A 20,986-nucleotide genomic window follows, 5' to 3' on the forward strand; every position below is an offset into this window, starting at 1 on the left:
TATCATTAATATCACATGCAAGCAGGATTCTGCTGAAAATTATCCAAAAACAACTGGAGCAACACATCAACAGAGAACTGCCAGATGTGCAGGCTGGGTTTAAAAGAGGCCATGGTACTAAGGATATTATAGCTAATGTTAGATGTATCTTGGTAGAAAGCAGAGTGTACCAGAGGAATGTCTTACCTGTGTTTCACTGACTACGCAAAAGCTTTTGACTGTGTGGACCACAACAAGCTGTGGCTGACTCTGAGAAGAATGGGAATCCCAGAACATTTGATTGTGCTTATGTGACACCTATACTTGGACCAAGAGGCAGCTGTCAGAACAGAGTAAGGAGACACTGCATGGTTCAAAATTGGGAAGGGTATCTGTCAGGGATGTATTCTGTCTCCGTATCTTTTCAATCTACATGTATGCAGAACAGATCATCTGGGACGCTGGGCTGTACGAAGAGGAAAGTGGCATCAGGATTGTACATCAGGATTGTAGGAAGATTCATCAATAACCTGCATTATGCAGATGGCACAACCCTACTTGCTGAAACTGAGGAGGACCTGAAGCACTTGCTGCAGGTCAAGGATTACAGCCTTCAATACGGATTGAAGCTCAACATCAAGAAAACAAAGATTCTGGTGAAAAGATTGAGATTGTTAACAGTTTTAGTTTGCTTGTCTCCACAGTCAGTGCTTTTGGTACCAGCAGCCTGGAAATCAGCTGTCAGGGTCCTCTCAATCTAGCTGTATAGTGAGCAAATTACCCGAGAAGGAGGACTCTATGAGGAGGAGTGTGGCATCAAGATTGAAGGGAGACTCATGAATAACCTGTGTTGTGCAGATGCCATAACCTTGCTTGCTGAAAGTGAGGAGAATTTGAAGCATTTGCTGCAGAAGATCAAAGAATGCAGCCTTCGGTATGGATCACATCTCAATGTCAAGAAAACAAAGATTCTTACCATTGGACCAATAGGCAACATAACAATGGATGGAGGGGAGATTGAAACTGTCAACAGTTTTCATCTTGTTTGGAGCCACAATTATTACCCTTGGTACCAGCAGTCAGGAAATCAGGAGACTTCCAGAGGAGAGCATTGTAAAGACAACTGGGAGAAATGGTGGTGGTAGCAAACTAGGGAACACAAGTTTATACATTCCCGTCTCCCACTGGCTTTATATATCCCATGTGAGCAGGCCCACGATATCATAGATAAGATGAGCCCTCATAATTTGATTACTTCAGAGAAGGGTTTATAGGGTTTTAGCAAAAGACAAGTGGAAAGAAAAAGTCAGATGAGGAGCTGGTAGGCTAATCTAAGAGGACACAGAGGCCTGGGACAGGGAGGACAGTATGGGACCAAGGGCTAGGGTTTCCAAAGACAGATCCTTCTACTTGCGGGAATGAAACATGCTACAGAAGGTCAATAAATCAGAACTGACTAGACTCCAAGCAAGTAGATGGAAGCAGCTTCTGGAGGTATCTGCTCAATTTCTCCCGGAATAGTCCAGGAGTAGAGCTGGCAAGTGATAGGCAGTCACTGTCGCACATGGAGATAATATGAGGTCCCTAATCCTCCAAACTCTTGAAAGCACCATTTCAAACAAGAGGCGCCTTCCTTCCAAAATATCTGTGCCCAGAATAAGAAAACCCAGCTCTATCTGAACTGCACATCCAACAGCTGGCACCTGTTAACCATCATGCCTGGGAGTTGATTATAATGAGATAATACAACAGATAGCTGTGTGGGGTGGTCCAAGAGGAGGGCCTGGGACTGAGGGGTGTACATGGGTGGTGATTCCAGCCCACAACCTTTGAATTCCACCAGGGGCCTATTTCAAACCCCTGTGAGTAATATCTTGGGAAGCTTCAATGTGTCATTTTCACAGAGGTAAGGCTACAGTTGCACCAGAGCTTAGACTCTTCTGAAAACTGAGTGTCTGAAATTTGAAGCATGACTTTTTGCAGGGAACTGGAATCTCTATCAAAATTGTTAGCTGCCTGATTCATTGCAATCCCCATGCACGATGCACAATGGAACAAAAGGCTGTTCAGTCTTAGACCACTCCCACAGTTCTGTGATCTTTGTTTCTAGTCCATCTTTGTATAGAAGCTCTTCTGGCATCAGAGCCACACATAAGCCACACCAACAGATGAGTGGCTGCTGTACAAGTGATAATTCTACCACCAAACCACTTCTTCCCCTTACAGCTGTTCCAATAGGTCTGCAGTTCATGAAGACCTGCATCATGGCCTGCATACAGCCTGTCCTGGAGCATACTTTATGTATATTCCATGAGGACGGATGTTCTTTGCAGGTAATGGGTGGCCTGTTCTAGAAGAGTCAGTCAACTAAGTTGACTGTATTATTCCGAGGTTTTTTTAAAAATTAATTTTAATGAAAGTTTACAAAGACTTAGGGTTTCCATTTATTCATTGTTGCACTTATTCAAGTTTTAAGCAACATTTCTGGTTTAGCTGTTGCAATCAATTTTTGGGGGGGAACAGTGAAGACTGACTGCAATCAATTGTCTATTTCTAGTGCTTTAGGGATTGTTGGGTTCTACTGTGAGGTACACATACATTTGTAACCCTCATTTTTTCAATGATGGCCTTTTCCTCATAATGAATGCCTCTTTGGTTCTAGTAACATTTTTCTCTTTAAAAGATTATTAGATATTAGCATAGTCAATCTAACTTTCCTATAGTTATTGTAAGCATAGCATATTTTTCTCTAGTCATGTTACTTTTAACCTATTTCTGTCCTTGAGTCTATAAGTAATGTCTCTTAGGAACATCTTAGTTGGCTTTGGTTTTTGCTTTTATTTTTTAAAAGGGTCTAAGGTGGAGGGACAGCGCAGGAGGGGAAGACCCTCTATGAGGTGGATTGATTCAGTGACTGGGGTAATCGGGATGGGTGTGTCAGAAGCAATGAGATTGGCACAGGATAGAGCAGGGTTTAGGGCTGTTGTATATGGGGTCGCTATGAGTCGCAAACGACTCGACAGCACATAACAAAAACAACAACAATCTGACAGTCGGGTGCTGTGGCGGTAGTGTAGTTCACAGGGAGTCATGCTGCTAATCCTAAAGCTATGCTTCTCTGGAAGTTCAAATCTACTTGTGGCCCCTTGGGGAAAAGATGATGAACATAGCCTTCAAAACCCAACAGAGGATCCATTACAAGTTCACTCTCACTCAACAGCAATGAGAGAGACAAATGAATATCTAACAGTAGAGTGTGTTCAAATGAAATCTAATTCATTAATTAGTATTGTTGGCTGTTTCTGTGTGTCTTCTTTCTACTTCCTGTCCCTTCTTGAAAAGCCTTGTTACAATAATTAAAGCAGCTAGCTATTAATCAAAAGGTCAGCAGTTCAAACCCATTAGCTGCTCTGACATGGCAACATCTTTCTGTAAAAATTTTAGACTTACAAATTCTATGAGACTGTTCTAACTCTATCCCATAGGTATGTAAGAACTGATGACAACATATGTTGAATTTGGCTCCTCCTTGAACACTTTCTTCTGTGATTCTGACTGGTGATTTAGGAGAATGTTAAATGTTACAGAGTACAACTGTTCCCTATAATTTTCTTGACTATAATCTTTACAAAAGCAGATCCGAAGAGGTTTTGTGGCCCCACTGAATGAGCTCAAACTGAAGAAACTTTGGTTACCAGCTGAGTGCAAATCATTTGCACCACTCAGGGACCTTCTAACTGCCTTCTGTATTGATTATTTTTAGTGTACCACTTCAACTCTTTTGTGGGGTTGGTGTTGGGATTTTTTTTTTACTATGTAATTTTAAGTTATTTTCTTAATAGCTGCTCTAGGGATTAGTTAAGCATTTTATCACAATCTACTTCAGATTGATACTAACTTGATTCAAGTGAAAGTACACAAACTAATTCAAATAAAGAGTAGAGGAGCTGTCACTAACACTCTCCCAGTTATTTTCATGGTATGCTGGAAATGGACAGAGACTTTCTAGATACACATCATCAGTTTCCCCCCCTACCATCCTAACAAGGCACAGCTATCGCCACATTCTCCAAATAAAGGGGAAGGACTGAGAGCCTTGCTCAGAACACTAAGAAGTATGATTAGAATCCAGTCCTGCCTGCTTGCTTCAAACCAGGGCTCCTGCCATGTCTTATATGGCTGTCTCAACAGCAGACATCTCCACAATGCCATGAAGACTTCCCTAGTCCTGCAGGAGAACCAATCACAATCCTTCTCATTTCTCACAAGTCACCTCATTCCAATCAACTTCAGAATATAACATCACACTGTCTGAGTGACTGTCATTTGGAAGAAGATCGGCAGTAGGAAAATAAGACCCAGAGGTGAAAGGCCGCTCCACAGAAATGTGATCCACAGGGTTTTTGCTAGCATTTTTCAGAAGTAGATCTCGCGGTCTTTTTTCTGTGGGGACTCTGGGTGGACCCAAACTGCCAATCTTTCTTCACTAACAGCTAAGTGTGTTTATCATTTTCTACCCCGGCAGACTCTCCAGAAAGCAAAACTAGACAGAAAAGGTCTTTTTAGCAGAAATAACAAGCATATCTCCCCAATAACAGGAGCTAGATTTTCTCATTTATCCCAAAGGAAGTAGAAATTTACAAAGTAATTTTAAGAATTTACAAAGTTGTGAGACCAACAATCTGGTTCCAATATGAAGTTAACACAACACTGCAAATTAAAACTTTCAGAGGGGCTGCTTTACACCATGTGGATCTCCCTGTGTATGATACCAACTTTTTTTGTTCAAAACCCTAGACCAGAGAGGCTTGAAATGGAGTAAGCATTTAGCCACTCAAGCTCTGCACCAGCCATCCTAGTCAAAGACTGCAGAAGGTCCAGGCTTTGCAGGACTCTTAAATGAAGCAAAAGAAGGCTATCTCCAACACACTTTCAAAGTGATGAGGCCAGACAGAAACATGGGTGGGCATGCGCTCGTTGGACGCTCTGTGGCATGTCCCTTTACCAGCACTATATAAGAAGGAGTGGACAAAGAAGTTCCTGGCTGCTCTGTGGGAATAGATTCTGAATCTGAACTTTTAGTAGGAAGAAATGTTTCTAAACAAAGACAACGGGTATCAATTACAAAATTAGCAAAGGACATGAATATGGATAAATGCTTCACCGAAGGCATTCAGGTGGCCAAAAAAAACCCCATGAAAAAATGCTCGAGATCATTTGATATTCAGAAACAAAAAAGTTCATTGTTGCCAAGTCGCAATCAACTCATAGCTGACCCTCCAGCAGGTTTTCAGAGGTTGTAGCTGGTGGATTTGAACTCCCCACCTTTGAGTTAACAGAACTCCCTACTGACTAGGCCACCACAGCTCCCTATTAGAGAGATGATACAAATCAAAACAATGATGTATCATCATCTCGCCTCACCAACAGTGAAGTTCAACAAGAAAGCAAACAGATGCTGGAAAGAATGTGGAGACATCAGAACTCTCATATACTGCTAGTAGAAATGCAAAATGGTGTCACCATTATGAAAAGCAGTATGGTGCTTCCCTAGAAAGTCAGGAATAGAAATACCATTTAATTCAGCAATTTCATTACTAGGCATATACATCCCAAAGAAATATAGTTGGAGGCGAGCTCTGGTGGCCTATTGGCAAGAAGCTACACTTCAATCCCAGAGGTACACGGTTCGAATCCACCAGATGCTGTGCTGAAGAAAGAGGGACAATCTCCTGTACCAGTCTGATCCGATTTGATGGTACACACATAAAAATAAATAATTAAAAAAAAAATATATATATATATATTTGGCGAGAAATATAGTTACACCCATGTTTACTGCTGCATTATTTATAATAGCAAAGAATTGGAAATAATCCAAGTGTTCATCAACTGATCTGGTATACTCATACAATGGAATATTATGCATCATTTTGAAAATATCAGTAATTCATGAAATATTGTACAATATGGATGAATCTAGAACAAATTACGCTGGGTGACGTAAGTCAAGTCACAATAAGGCATAGTATAAGGTCACTAGTCTAAAAACTAAGAAAAGGTTTACATAAACATCAATCTTAGAGAGCTAACAGGGATTTAAAATGAGGGGAGAACAGAATGAAAATAAACGGATAAAAACTGGGTGATGGAAAAAACAATATACAAAAAGGGGTAGATTAGACACTAATTAATTACACTAATCAATTGTAATGTTATAAAACAAAGTATCTATAAATAACTATAAAAACTCAAAATGATTTGTAAACCTTTAGAACCTTAAAAATGCAGGTCATCATAGAAGTCACTTCTGAGTAACCACTCCTGAGAGGAGAAAGACCAGGAGAGGGCACAGAGACCTTAGGAGGGAGCAGTAGCCTTGCTCAAAGTACTTGGAGGTGAGGGTGAAAGCAGCTAGTAAGTTCCCTCACCTTGACATACACACATGGAAAGCATCCCAGATTATAAGCATTCCTATCCTGCCCCTATTCCATTCAAACACACCTAGCTCCTCATCTGCAGATGGGAAAAGCCAGGAAGAACAACCCTACGTGGTTAAGCTGTTTTGTTCCTGTGCCCACTCATCTCTGTATGTGAACCTGCCTTCACCGGTTCCTCATCTTTGTTCATGGCCATTTCCCCCTACTCACATCCCCATCCATGGCTGTGACTCCACCCCCAAGCCCACTCACCTCTGCGAAGTACGCATGTCCACAGGTCCATCAGCTGCCTGCCCTTCACCTGTCTCACCAGCTCTGGGCAGCGCTGGGACCAGGACTGTGCCTGATTCAGCCCGTACTACCATGTCAGCCTCTGTTGTGGAATCTGAGGCCACCAGTCCTCCATCCATCTTTAGTCTCTTGCCATCAGCATCATCCTCAGTTGGGTCCCGCTCAGGCGCCCGTTTCTGGCCTCGGGTCCGGCATGCGTCCTCAGTCATCCTGAACTGTGGGGGAAAGGTAGCACGTTAATTTCATGGAGAATTTCACCCATAGGAACATCCAGAATTTAAGAGAGTGTGTCTTCCTCCAACAGGGCTATGGTAGAAAAGGAAGTGGGAAAGATGTTCAAAGCGCCCATAGGAACATATCCATTGTCTCAAGTAGGTGTGACAAAGACAAGGACCAGCCTTCATGCTGGAAGGCCAAGCTACAAACATCTCACTAGGGCTGGTGACGAGCAGGCCAAAGTGAACCAGGAAAGCTCCACACTTAAGAGCAAAAGGAGGACAGCAACCCAGGTTTGTTCACCTGCCCATGAGGCTACAAGCACCCAAGCCAAGTTCTGGGCCTGGGACAGCCTACACTGCCTAGGGCCAGGGTTCACTCCTGGATGCAGCTCTCCAAATGATACTCTGTACTCTTCAGCAAAGTGCAGTGTTTTCACTCTGACTCACCTAATGGCACATTTAACCCTCTGACTGCCAGTGGGTAAACCTTGGACTAAACCTAGCAAAGGGCCCCAGACCTGCCCTGAACCTGCAGCACACACACATCTTGGTATAAAGAAGGGGGAAAAAAGAAGAAGAAAAAGTGCTGAGTCAGCTTTTGATCTCATGACATCACTGGGCTCCACATGACCCTTCCCAGGATTCTGTCTGAGAGACAAAGCACTTTCCAGAAAACCAGTCTGAACCGGTTTCAGACAACAAGCTGAAGTGCTGTTAACCCTCACAGAGACAGGACGACAGAGATGTCTGTCTTACACACTGCTGGCATTCCACAAGAGGCTCTTAAAGGGGCCACTACAGAGGACTGTCTGGGTGACAGGGCCAAGAAGTGAGGAGCCAAAGAACCAAAGAAGTTTGCAGATAGACAGAACAGAGATAGGACCACAAGACTCCCACAGGAAGATAGCTGCCCAAAGATCAGGTGCTTCCAAGTGCACACGCAGGGCAGGGCATGGAGCTAGGTGAGTGCTACCGTAACAGAGCTACACTGGCGCCTGTATAGGAATAGTCACCACAGGACGCCTCTGTTCTTAGTGTGCAGGCAAGCCACCTGTCTCACTACTCTGAGAGTCTTCCTGTGACAATGAAGGACCATTGTTTTGTGCTAAGTAACATTTAAGGGGCTAGACCCCTCCTTCCTGCGTCAGGTCAGCCTAGCCTGAGGAAACGGGGCCTATAATGGGTCCAACATGCACCTTAAGGACTCCAAGTCCCAGCAGCCCACACATATTTCCACAGTGTTGGCCAGGCCACCATGACGCAGCTCAGCTTTTAAGCCTAACAGAAATACATACCAGGCCAGAAGCTGAATGATCCAGCCTCTATGAGATGCAATCTCTACTGCTGAGCCCCTTGTGGGGCCCCACTCTGGATCATCCTTGGCCTCGCACTAGTCTCAAAGATCCTGAAGAGCTGCCCATCTCATTTGGCCTGAGAATGAAAGAACACTGAATTCTAACATCCATAGTTCTAGTCTCCTGCCCTTCACTATAAGCCATGGCAGATTTGATTCTGGATTTTGACACCCATCTGCCCCATAAGAGAAGAACAGAAGAGGTAAGAGCTTAATGTTCTTGTGACAGAGAGCTAGCACCAGCATTTTCAGGTTAGGGACAGGCGACATGTCACTGCAACAAAGTGTTGGTCACTTGTCTACCTGTCCCCTCTGTGGACAAGACTCTCTCAAATAAGAAGATGGACTAAGTTTGATGAACTGGTAACAAGCTATTTTGCATGCTGCAAATGACACAACTCTAAGCCCTGTTTTAGTGAAAGAGCATGGGCAGGAGTATTCCATGCCCCTTACTCTGGAAGACCCCTAATTTAGCCTCCAACTTCATACACCCTTCGCTTCATCTGGTTAAGTCTGTGAAGCTAACCTAAGCCTAAAGTCCTTCATGAGTTTTGCTACCTGCACCTGGGCACACTGAGGGTCCATGATGAGTATGTGCAACATCCACCCAGTAAGGCTTCTCTGCAGCCCCCAATGCATCCAGATGTGGTGGAGATGGACTCTGGTCCATGACTCCTGTGTGTCAAGGAGTTTATGATGAGTAGAGACTTGACACTTTGCCAGAGATTAATGGCTGCCTCCAAACCCTGACATACCTACTTGCAGTGACTTAGGCCTACACCTCCCATAACAGATACGCATAGCTGGACAGAGTGGGACTCAGTAAGGGATCAGTCTCGGAAGATGGCCCCACTTTGTGCCTGCCGGACGCCAGGCCCCCCCAAAACAATGTGATGTTGCAATATGTTGTTGCTGCGTGCTGCATAAGGCTTGTATTTGCCTTAATCCCCATGGTGATGGATCATGGGCTTCTGGAAAGGGCAGTGTTAACTGGTGGAAGTCTCCGCCTTCCTCATGGCAGGGAGGTCAAGTAATTCATCCCAAGGGGCTGGAGGCTCTGGAGAGGGAAGGCATGAGCAGGGATGAGGTGGCAGAGCAAAGGAGAAATAAGAAGAAACCAGAAAAAAAAAAAGAAGAAACCAGAATACACATAAGGACTAGGGAAAAGAGTAAGGGCAAGGATATAGAGCAGTACTCAGGGACCAGAGCTGCATCTAATCAGATTATCAGAGAACAATAGCTTTGAGGATTAAAGAATGAAAAGAAGGCAGCAAAAATTGATGAAGTGTACACTCAGAGCCTTCATAAAAATCAGGTGAAAGTGTTGGACAACTGACTGGGAGTTGTTTCAGAATTCTTGGTAGGCAAGAACCACAAGCCAAGGGAAAAAAACAAAAAACAAGCCAAGCAACTCCAAGAGCAAAATCACCCAGGACTGTCAGGGTCCCTGTCTGGAGGTCCCTCCTCTAGGTGCTGCAATAGGAAGAGTTCTCACACCACTGTGCCTATTTTACAAATGAGGCCACCAGGGACCAAGGAGCTGCTAAGCAGAAGCATGGGGGTCTGATACGCACAGCCCTATGATTTTATTTCTCTCTCCATGTATCTTGGCCCACCAAAGGCTCCAGGAAGGGCTCAGTGGAATTGGGAATCCCTAGGAGGCTGGGCTCCACCTCAGTCCTGAAATGTTGATAGTCAATAGGTTTTGGATGTTATGCACATGTCACTGACATCCACAAAAGTTGATGTCTTTTTGTGAAATGCATTATCCAGCTGTCTGAGAGCCTTAGGCTCACACACAGACTTGAAACAACTTTGTAAAAAGCATGCTGCGCTGAGGCTGGACTCCAGATTTTTACATGGAGCACTGGAGGCTTACTACATACCAACAGATATCTCATGATAATTAATAATTTTAAAAATGACTCCTTTCAGGCATCTCACTTCCTGATTTCAAATCCTATTACACTGCTGTCGTAGTTAAGAAGCATGGTACTAGGGGAGCTCTGGTGGCCTAGTGGCAAGAAGCTGCAACTACAATCCCAGAGGTGCACGGTTCGAATCCACCAGATGCTCAGCTGAACTCATTCACTATTATTCAAAAGGGGTGATCCTGGAGGACATTATGCTGAGTGAAATATCTCAGTCGCAAAAGGACAAATATTGCATAGTGCCACTGCTCTAAAATGGGACTGATATCAGGGTGGGGGTAAGACTGAGAAAAACTGGATAAATTGTGTATACTGCACTGAAACAGATGAGGGACTGAATAATTTAAAAGCGATGTATGATAGGGTATTATGGTTATCACAAGAGTCCACAATTAAGGCTGCATAGTGGAATTTTCTTGGGGCAGTGGGAGGGGTGCGGGGGGGATTGTGTACCAGGGAGGGAGTCTTTCTTTTACTTTTGAAAGAGAGGAGCGGGCTGGGTGGGTAGAGAAGTGCAGCAATGAATGAATGGAAATCCAAATTCTCTGTAAATGTTCATTAAAATTATTAAAAAACAAACAACAACAAAAAAACAACACACTGGCCATGCAAGGTCTTTCTGCAGTTTCCACATGTTTCAATTCGTCCCTCCAAATGTGTGTGTGTGTGTGTGTGTGTATACCAGAGAGCCCTGGTGGCCTACTGGTCAGAAGACACACTGCAATCCCAGAGGCATACCATTTGAATCCACCAGCTGCTGTGCAGAAGAAAGATGGACAGTCACCTCTCATGAGATTAACTGCCTCTGAGAACCTGTTGCAGGGTCAGCTGTGAGTCAATTCCCACTAGCCAGCACACAACAATAATATGAAAACCAGAATCTGGTGAACAAAAGGTTTGTAAAAGGATTAAGGGTGGAATGCCATGTATAGTGCTAGTCTGACGTAAGAGGTGTTTCCATGGGGTGTGCCTGTAATATCTTTTATCTTCCTAGAGATGAAAAAAAAACAAAAAGAAAATGAATTGGATGTGGAGGGTAGGAGGGGTGCTGTCAACACTGTTGTTGTTATGTGCCATCTCTTGAGACTCATAGCAACCCTAAGTACAACAGCTCTGAAACCTGCTCTATCCTGAGCCAACCTACCCCCATTACCCCAGGCACCGAATCAATACTGAATCAAAATTCTTCCTCTCCTATGTTGTCTCTCCACCCTCCCAAGCATGACGTCCCTCTCCAAGGACCCCTTTTAAACCCAGCCTGGACTTCTGGCAGTTCTCTACTGATGTGCTGTTCCAGTCGTTTTTTAATAATCTTCAGTAGAATCTTGCTTGCATCCTATTTAAGGTGTTTAGTGAAAATCCTAAACAAAGGGTATATACATGGTTTAAAATCTGGAAAAATATGCATCAGGGTTGTATCATCACTCTGTATGCAGAGCAAATAATTTGAGAAGCTAGACTAAGAAAAATGTGGCATCAGGATTGGAAGAAGACTCAATAACCTACTTTATGCAGATGATAGAACCCTGCTTGCAGAAAGTGGAGAAGACTTAAGAATACTCATAGAAGAAGATCAGAGTACAGTCTTCAATATTAATTGCAACTCAGCATTAAGTAAAAAGAAGTCTTCACAATTGGACCACTACACAACATCATGACAGCTGGAGAAATTATTAAAGTTGTCAACTATCAACAGCCAGTGTATCAACAGTCAAAAATCAAAAGACTTGATGCATTGAGAAAATCTGCTTTCAAAGCCTTCTTCAAAATGCCAAAACCAAAAATGTCAATTTAAAGACAAAGATGTGTCTAACTCAAGCCACAGTATTTTTCAGTTGCTTATATGCACGTGAAAGCTGAACAATGAAGACCAAAGAACCGATGCCTTGAAATTATGGTGATGGTGAAGAGTACTGATTATACTATGGCCTGACAAAAGAGCAAACAAAATGTTCTTGGAGAAGTGAGATCAAGGTGTTCCTTAGAGGCAAAGATGGATAAATTTCATCTCATACACGTTAGGCATGTTGTCAGGAACAGTCAATCCTTAGAAAAAGTCCTCAAGCTGAGAAAAACAAAGCATCAGCAACAGAAGGTAAGACCCTCAAGGAGATGAACTGGCACAGTGACAACAATAATGTGCCTCAGTGTGGAGGTTATTTTGAGGAAGGTGCACAATAGAACAGGGTTTCAATCTCTAGTTCACGGGGTTTTTCTGAGTTCTATTTGACTCAACTGCACTTGACAATAACACTATTCCATAGTACAGATGGATGACATTGTGCCCCAAGGAAAGGCTTCTCAGTTCCCTCAAGAGACACAGTACTTCTACATTTATGGAATGTAGCCTCCAGAAGGCCACCAGGACTGTAATGCAAGTTCTGCTGCCTCTTGGCCAAGTGACACCAGACAAGTTGGTTAAAAACCTTTCTGATCTTGAGGAAGTTGAAAGCCAAGTGTTGTTCTCTCCCACAGGTGAATCTCATCGAGAGAGCTATGGATCTCCAAGTTTCCATTTCTCTTCCTTGTTCTGATAGTATCTAGCACTTTTAAACTCTAGTGACTGGAGGATACTGGAATCATGGGTAATGTCCATTTAGCACTGACAGCCGTCAACTGTCTGTGATACACTTGCTCTAACTTTAAGTGACCTGTTCAAAAACCATAAGGACTGAAGAAGAATCTCATACACTGTTGGTAGAAATGAAAAAATAGTACAGCTACTATGCAAACGGCCTGGCAATTCTTGATTCAATACATGATTACCCAGAACTCCACTCTTACGTATATATCCAAGAGAAGCAAAAACACAAGTCCATACAGAAATATGTTCACAAAGGCTCATAACAGCACTGTTTAAATAGCAGAAAGGTGAAAACAACCTCAAGTGTCCATCCACACAACGGAGTATGACGCAGCCTTAAAAAAGAATGAAGTGTGTGTGCACTGCAATCCTAGAGGTATGTGGTTCGAATCCACTAGATGCTCTGCTAGAGAAGGAGGGGCAATCTCCGCCTGTACCAGTCAGATCTGATTTGACAGTACACACACACAAAATAATAAAACTTAAAAAAATTAAAAAGAATGAAATGGTTGAGTTGTTCATATCCAGGTGCCTCCTTAAAAAAAAAAAAAGAATGGAGTACTGATACATGACATAACATAGATAAACCTCAAATACATGTTCCGTGAAAGAAGCCAGAAACAAAAGGCTATATATCTTATGATTCAATTTATAGTAAATGTCCAGAACAGGCAAATACACAGAAACAGAAAGCAGATTAAACAGACTTGAGTGTGGCCAAGATCGTTAGGCTGGTGAAGGACAGGGCAAGATTTTGCTCTGTTGTTCATAAGAGTTGCTATGAGCCTTAACAGAATGAACTACAGTTAGCAATAACAACTTTCCATTATATGGATGAACCACAATACTGAAGGACAAAGATTAGGGAGCAACTCCTAATAGGTATATGCTCTCCTTTTGGGTGATGAGAACGTTCTAAAATTAGGTAAAGATGTGGCTGTACAAATCTTAAATCTACAAAATACCACCAACTTATCTCTCTTAAATGGCTGTGGCTAACTCTTGAGAAGAATGGGAATCCCAGAACACTTGATCATGCTAATGTGAAACCTACACTTGGACCAGGAGGCAGTCATCAGAAAAGAGCAAGGAAACTTTGCATGGTTCAAAATTGGGAAGGGTGCACACCAGGGATGTGTCTTATCTCCGTATCTTTTCAACCTATATGCAGAACAGATTATCCGGGAGGCTGGGCTGTATGAGAAATGTGGCATCAGGATTGGAGGGAGATTCATCAACGATCTGCGTTATGCAAATGATACAACCCTGCTTGCTGAAACTTGCTGCAGAAGGTCAAGGACTGCAGCCTTCAATATGGATTGAAGAACAAAAATTCTCACCACTGGGCCTGTTGGTAGCATCAGGATGGATGGTGAAGAGATTTGAGATTGTTAACAGCAGCCAGGAAATTAAAAGACGCACTGCCATGGGAGTCTGCTGTTAAGAGACCTCTCCAAAGTACTGAAGAGCAATTGCGTCAATCTGGAGACTAAGGTATGCCTGATACAGGCCATGGTCTTTGCAATCACTTGCTATGCATCAGAGAGCTGGACAATGACTAGGGAGGATAGAAGGAGAATCGACGCCTTTGAGCTGTGGTGCTGGAGAAGAGTATTGAATATACCACGGATGAATAGGTCTGACCGAGAGAGCATTAAACCAGGCTGCTCCTTGGAGGCAAGGATTCTGAAGCTTCGTCTGACATACTTTGAACATGCTGCAAGGAGGGATCAGTCCTTGGAGAAAGACAGTATGCTTGGGAGGGTGGAGGGACAGTGCAAGAAACGAAGACCCTCTATGAGGTGGACTGATTGAGTGACTGGGGCAATTGGGGTGGGTGTGTCAGAGACAGTGAGGTTGGCACAGGATAGAGCAGGGTTTAGGGATGTTGCACATAGGGTCGCTATGAGCTGCAGGTGACTTGACGGCACATAACAACAACAAAACAGCTGACATATATGTATGCAAGTGTATCTGAATAAAAACATTTAAGAAAGCACCTGTAAAGTTTGTTTTCATTAAGAGTATGCTCTAGAATATCTTTCCAGGTTATCAGCATACAGTCTGGACTTGACCAGTGTGACCTAATATAATAATCCCTTAATTTGTCCCTTAAGACAGCAGACATGTCTGTGGGGCAGATGATTTCTAAACTACACACACACTTAGACAAGGATGAGGCAAACACACACAAACAGGGGACCTCATTGCACACAAAGCTCCCACATCGATGCACATGAAAGATCCTCCGTGCCCGCCTATCCAGCACTGCTTTTAAAAAAAGCAGGCAAGTCAAGATATACTTGCCTCAAACTGTCTCAATTTCTTCTCCAGGTTCTCTATTCTTTGTTCACGGCCCTAAACTTCAAGTTCCTGCAAGTTTAGATCTGTGGCCCTCCTGGTTCCCTTCCCAAATGTAGATAAAGGAAAACCTCTAGTTGGATCTACACTGGGAAAATATATAAGGTAAACAAAGGCTACCAGGGAGATGTAGTCTCCTGTCCCTGACCCCTTAAAGGACAACCCTTACAAACACAGCTCATCCTCTCAATCCTGTGCTTGTGCTTATTCTCTCTCTCTCTCAGGACAGGTCCACCTCAGGTGTCTTAGTCTCTCAGTACTGTACCTGTCTAGCATTGATCATTTGGGTGGCCAAGAATCCAGCAGCCTTGGAGGGGTTGTAAGTCTCAAGGTGAGGCAGGGCTCCCACACAGTGTGTGACTATTACATCCTCTATACAAGGCACCACTGGCCTCTCAATTGCTGACTGAGTCTACATTAGGACATGGCCCGCTCACCTGGTTCCTGGTACAGGGAAGGTGGTCTTATAAGTTGACCATGCTGGTGGCTGCATCCAGAGGCAACCACATCAGCGTGCTGACCAGCCTAAACAGTGGACAAAAAGATACCCTGAGTTTCCAAGGATGGTCTTTGGGACAAACTGACACCTGTGATCATCCCCAGCCCCTGAGTTCATGAAAGTGTAATTTCCACCAGGGCACTTTTCACGTGGGAAAGCAGGGAAGTAAACTATTATCAGTCTTGGATACAACATATAGCATGAACCAATACCTACCAGTAAGAAACATAAAAGTGGTGATAATCATATCTAAAATTACTTGTATTACAATAGTAGTACTACTGGTAACAGAGTTAGCAGTGGCTCAACACTAGAATTCTTTGCTTACATGGGGGAGACCCCTGGTTTACAGAGTTGGGAGTTGGAAAAAGGCCCAAGCTTGCTTTGTGGTGTAAGAGTTAGCAGGGATTTGTTGGGGTCAAATCCCAGTTTATAGTGTCAGGGTTAGGGCCAGCCCCCAGTTTTGTAATGTCAAGGTCAGCTCAGCCTTCAGTTTGTGGAGTCATGATCAGTCCTTGCTGTATGGAGTTGGGTGTCTAGGGCTCAAAGGCTGAAGAAACCACAGTGATATTTCAATATAATTGTCCAGTTCCAAGATACCTAATAAACAGAAGTGACATGCCAGCACTGTCACCAAAGTTATCATCATTCTTACCCACATGACTCTCAGGAGCTGCTTCTGATATGAGGGCTTTTATTTTTAAACTGGTTCACATATAATTCACAGCTCATGGATGGTGAGAAACTCTCACAGGAGAACTTGAAAAGAGAGTACATACACTGATATGGCTTTAGTGAAAGAACTTTGGGGTCAAAGGATGAGAGACCTTTTATAAACTGTTAGTAGCCCCATTTGAGTAGACTGTATCCTGGTGCTCGTTTCCACCATACTGAGGCCTTTCTCTCTGCTGAAGTACCTTGTACTTCCAGCAGCCACTATGATGCAGAGAAAAGTCAACAAACAAAAACTAGTCATATTACACACAGGGAATCCCTAGGTGGTACAAACAGTTTAGTTCTTAAATACTAACCAAAAGACTGGGAGTTCAAATCTACCCAGCAGACCTCAGGAGACAAGACTAGTAATCAGCTTCAGCAAGAGCACAGCCTTAAAATTCAATGAAGCATTTTTACTTTGACATACAATGGGTTGCCAGGAATCTAAATCTGTAACTAACAAAACACTAGCAACTAAATCAGAAATTTAAACTTAAGAATCTCATCTACATTAGCATAAAACCTTATTAATTAAGAGATCAATTTAATAAACCTCAAAAGCTAGAACTAAATAAACAGATACCTCAGTCATGGATAAGAAGTCCGTTCTCCTACAGGTTAAATGAAATTCTAACAAAACATTCCCGAGAGGTTTTATTCACAGTGAGTCTGAATAATAGATCTGAACTTTGCCCCATCCTGTGCCATTCTCACCATCTCTGATATACTTGAGCCCAATAATAGTCACTTTCAAATCATGTCACTGAGAGTCTCCTTTCGCTGACCCACCTTTCCAAGTATGGTACCCTTTTCAAAGGACCTGGCCCCTGCTAACAGTCACAGTATATGAGATGAAGCTTTACCATCCTTGACTCCAAGGAGCACCCGTGGCTGCACTTGCTCCAAAACTTATTTGTATTCTCTTGGCAGACCATGATATTCAGCACTCTTTTTCCAACACAACTCAAAGACATTGATTCTTCTTCTGTCATCCTAAGTCACTGTCAAACTTTCAAATGTATAGCAAAAGACCATGACTTGAATGGGGTACATCTTAGTCTTTAAATCATCATCATTGTTCCTTAGAACTTTAGGGAAGTCCTTGACAGCAGATTTTCCCAACGCAAACATCTCTCTCTGATCTCTTAATAGGTGGTACCAAGAGTGTTGATGGGATATCTAAGTAAGATAAAATTGTTGACAACTTCAATCTTTGCTCCATCATGCTACTGCCCACTGGTAAGAATTTTTGTTTTCTTGATGTTGAGATATAATCTATATTGAAGGTTTTAGTATCTGATCTTTTGTAGGTAGTGTTTCAAGATGACACAATCAGCAAGGCTGTGTCATCTGCATAGATGCAGGCTGTTGATGAGTCTTCCTCCAATCCTAATGCCACATTTCTCTTTCTAAATTTCAGCTTCTCAAATAGATTTGCTCAGGATAAAGAAACTATCCAGTGATGTGAAAATTTCTCTGTAGATATGTAAAGAACTCAGGAGAGTGAGCATCAGTTTGACAAAGGAAAACAAATCTTGTGAACAGTCCTACCTGGTTTCAAAACTATCCATGAAGCGATCAAGACTGTGATGTGCTCACAGAGAGACCATGTGCATGAACAAGTATTTTCCACCACAAAGTGCCCCATGCCCTTTTGACAATAAGCCACAAGGCAAAGGGGCTATGTCCTCTGAGGGAGGAATCTTCTTGGAGAGGAGAACTGCAAGTAGTCCCTAACTTATTGTAAGTTTTAACAACTTTTTATAAGTTCTGATATAGTAGAATGTCTATTTTGTTTTGATTATTATTGTCTTATTATCAGTGCCTTTATAAATCTAGTTTTTGTCTAAGGTGTTGAAAAATACATACAGACATGAAGGAATCAGCAAATTATATTCTACATATTATATGCAGTGCCTATGATAAAAAAATACACACTAGAAAAGTCAAAACTGTGTTTTGTTACAACTCAATTATATGTCGTAATTACAACTGAAATATGTAAATTGGGGGCTACTTGTACATGTGCGTTATAATACAACCACTACCAGTCCCACACTCACCATGCCTCCACAGCCCAGTGCAGGGCAAACATCCTCTGGGGATCAGATTAGAACACTGAGCCTCCTCCTTACTCTTCCCCCTCTGCTGGCCCACATCCAGACCAATGGGAAACCCTGTTGGTTCTGTCATGAAATAAGTCATCCATTTCATCCCATGTCAGCCAGATCATTCCCCTTTGGAGAGTCATACATAGGTCTTTTCATTATAATAGCTCATGGTTCTCTGATGGTTCACTCACTGAGTGAAAAGTCATTCTCACTGCCTCAAAGGCCTTTGCTGAGAGCCTCACCTTCACATCCATCTCTGAATCCTGTTCCCGTCATTTCATAACAAGCTCCACCAAAAACCCAGATAGTGTGCCTTTTAACAATCACTTTACTTCTCAAGTTGAAAATGAATTTTAAAAACAACCAGAGTAACTGTCACATTTAAAAAGTTAACAAATAGCTCGGACTATCAACCAACATCAGTTCATAACCATTAATGCCCCTATTCAACATTCACAGACAATCTCAGAAGTGCCTTTTTATTACGTGCAGCTGCTGTATTCTATCTCATCTGTTCCCTAACGTCTAGCCATCCCTCAATATCTGCCTCTTGAAATCCAACTGTTCTGATCCTGTACAGCCCACGTGTACAACAGACCAGCCACCTTTCCTGCATGCCTTCTCTCCTACAACATTCACCACTTTCCCACGGGCCAGCCACTTTACATATTTTCTTACCCAATAATAAGGCAAACTCCACAATGACAGTTTTATTTCAGCATCAAGAACAGCATCTGCCCTACAGCCAACATTTGAGGAGTACATACTGAATGGAAGACAGGTATATGAAAACAGAGGGCTGGACTTGAAGCTTCTTGGTGTCAACTCCCTGGACACTATGAATGCGAAATCCACAAAATTCCATGAGGAATGAAAAATCTCTCCGAAATACAGTGATCTGCAGTCACAGCAAAGACTGAGTTGTCTGTCTGTCTTCTAGTCACATAGGCTGATCAAAAGATCCAGGGAGCTTTTATTATTTTCATTTCCAACCCGTCTATAGAAAGCAGGATCAAGTAACTCTTAAGTATACAATTACCAAATCAAGAGAGACTCTTGTAATCCCTTGATAAATCATTATGGTTTGGCTTTGACCCTGCACCTGAGTCTTTGATTTAAACACACATACCATATCCCAACTCTACTACCAGCCAAAGCACATCAAATCCCCAATCTTAGCAATAAATCACACAAGCTAACTATGGTGATTCACATTTATCAAGGCATCTCACTTTGAGCAAGAGAAGCCCTTTACTACATCTTATCACCTTGAGAGCTCAGTCACACAGGGTCAGCTCTCTTCTAAAATCTGGAAGGCTTAGACAGAAAAGCTGGCCATCATCTGGGAGCTGTGGTTCCTGTTTCTCAAGACACTGAGTGGCAGTACCATAGGGGTACAGGCTGGTGTCAGGATGTATCCACGTGCACCTAGGGGTACCTCAAAAAGTCAATCACATTTTCCCCCCAGTCCCTTTCTCCTAAAAATATACTATTTGGCAAACGCTCCAAGTCTCTCCCACCTCAAGACCAAACCAGTTCTGGGAACTTCAAGTCTTAACCATCTGAGGTAGAAATCAATGACACTGGGCATGTCTTCCCATCCTCTCTCAGGTCCACGACATCTGCTATCCTCTAAGCCCTGCCTATTAGTACAGATAGGCTATCTGCCAGCTGCTTTCAATATTGCTCTACTACATGGTTCAAGGGCGGAGTTCCCAGCCACCCTAGTACAGGAGAAAATGGGGTCATGTAATATGAAATATCTCAAGGACATCAAAGGTCAAAACCATCCTAGCATAGTCTAGTTGACAGTGAAGGGGAAGCCTGTGCAAGAGAGTCTTTTGATCAAGGAGCTGACGGGTTGGAATGTCAAGGTTTCCTGGATACAACCCTGTCTATTTGGGCATCACTGCCAACCCTGAGCTCCTGTGTACAAAGTAATGACTGATGTACAGAGACAGAAATGCTTCTGACCCACATGAACCTGCCTACACAGGGACGTCAAGTAATCAGACTAGGAGGCCCCCCCAGCTTCACATAAGTCTAGAAGACAACAAGCTACTCATCTCTCCCTGAGGAGCCACAGCCTCATTAAGTAGTATGGACCCATGGGGCATGACTCAGCACACCTGAGACAGAAGATAACAGGCCAGCCTAGATGGAAACCAGTGCAGATCACTGGGGCTAACAAGGCAGAAGGCCAACAGTCCTGCTACCTCACTCCAACAAGGTGCCCAAGGAGAAGGGCTTGTGAGGCCCTCAGACCTCAGGTCTACCCACACTATCCTTCATTCAGATCCCACTCTCCCCAAATGCTATAATTATGTAGCCAGAGGGAGAACCAAACCACAATCACAATGCACCAGGCATGTCCACAACACCAGGCATATGCTCCCAGTGCCACAAAGACATAGTCTGTCAGCCCACACTTAACTTTACCTGGTAAGCATACACATGAATATGTACACAAACACACACGTTAATGTACTCATGTACTTAAA

General features: G+C 43.0%; 1 protein-coding gene across 1 annotated transcript in view; it reads right to left on the minus strand.

The window, feature by feature from the left end:
• GATAD2A (GATA zinc finger domain containing 2A) overlaps positions 1 to 6,919 on the minus strand; it is a 33,129-nt gene extending 26,210 nt beyond the window's left edge. Inside the window, exon 1 of the mRNA XM_006885859.1 lies at positions 6,672 to 6,919. Within this exon, the coding sequence (XP_006885921.1) occupies positions 6,672 to 6,919 (248 nt within the window). The remainder of the gene's footprint in view (positions 1 to 6,671) is intronic.
• Between the last annotated feature and the right edge of the window lie 14,067 nt (positions 6,920 to 20,986).

This window comes from Elephantulus edwardii, unplaced genomic scaffold (genome assembly GCF_000299155.1).
Source record: "Elephantulus edwardii isolate Elephantulus edwardi_28Jun2011 unplaced genomic scaffold, EleEdw1.0 scaffold00045, whole genome shotgun sequence".
Classification (NCBI taxonomy): domain Eukaryota; kingdom Metazoa; phylum Chordata; class Mammalia; order Macroscelidea; family Macroscelididae; genus Elephantulus; species Elephantulus edwardii.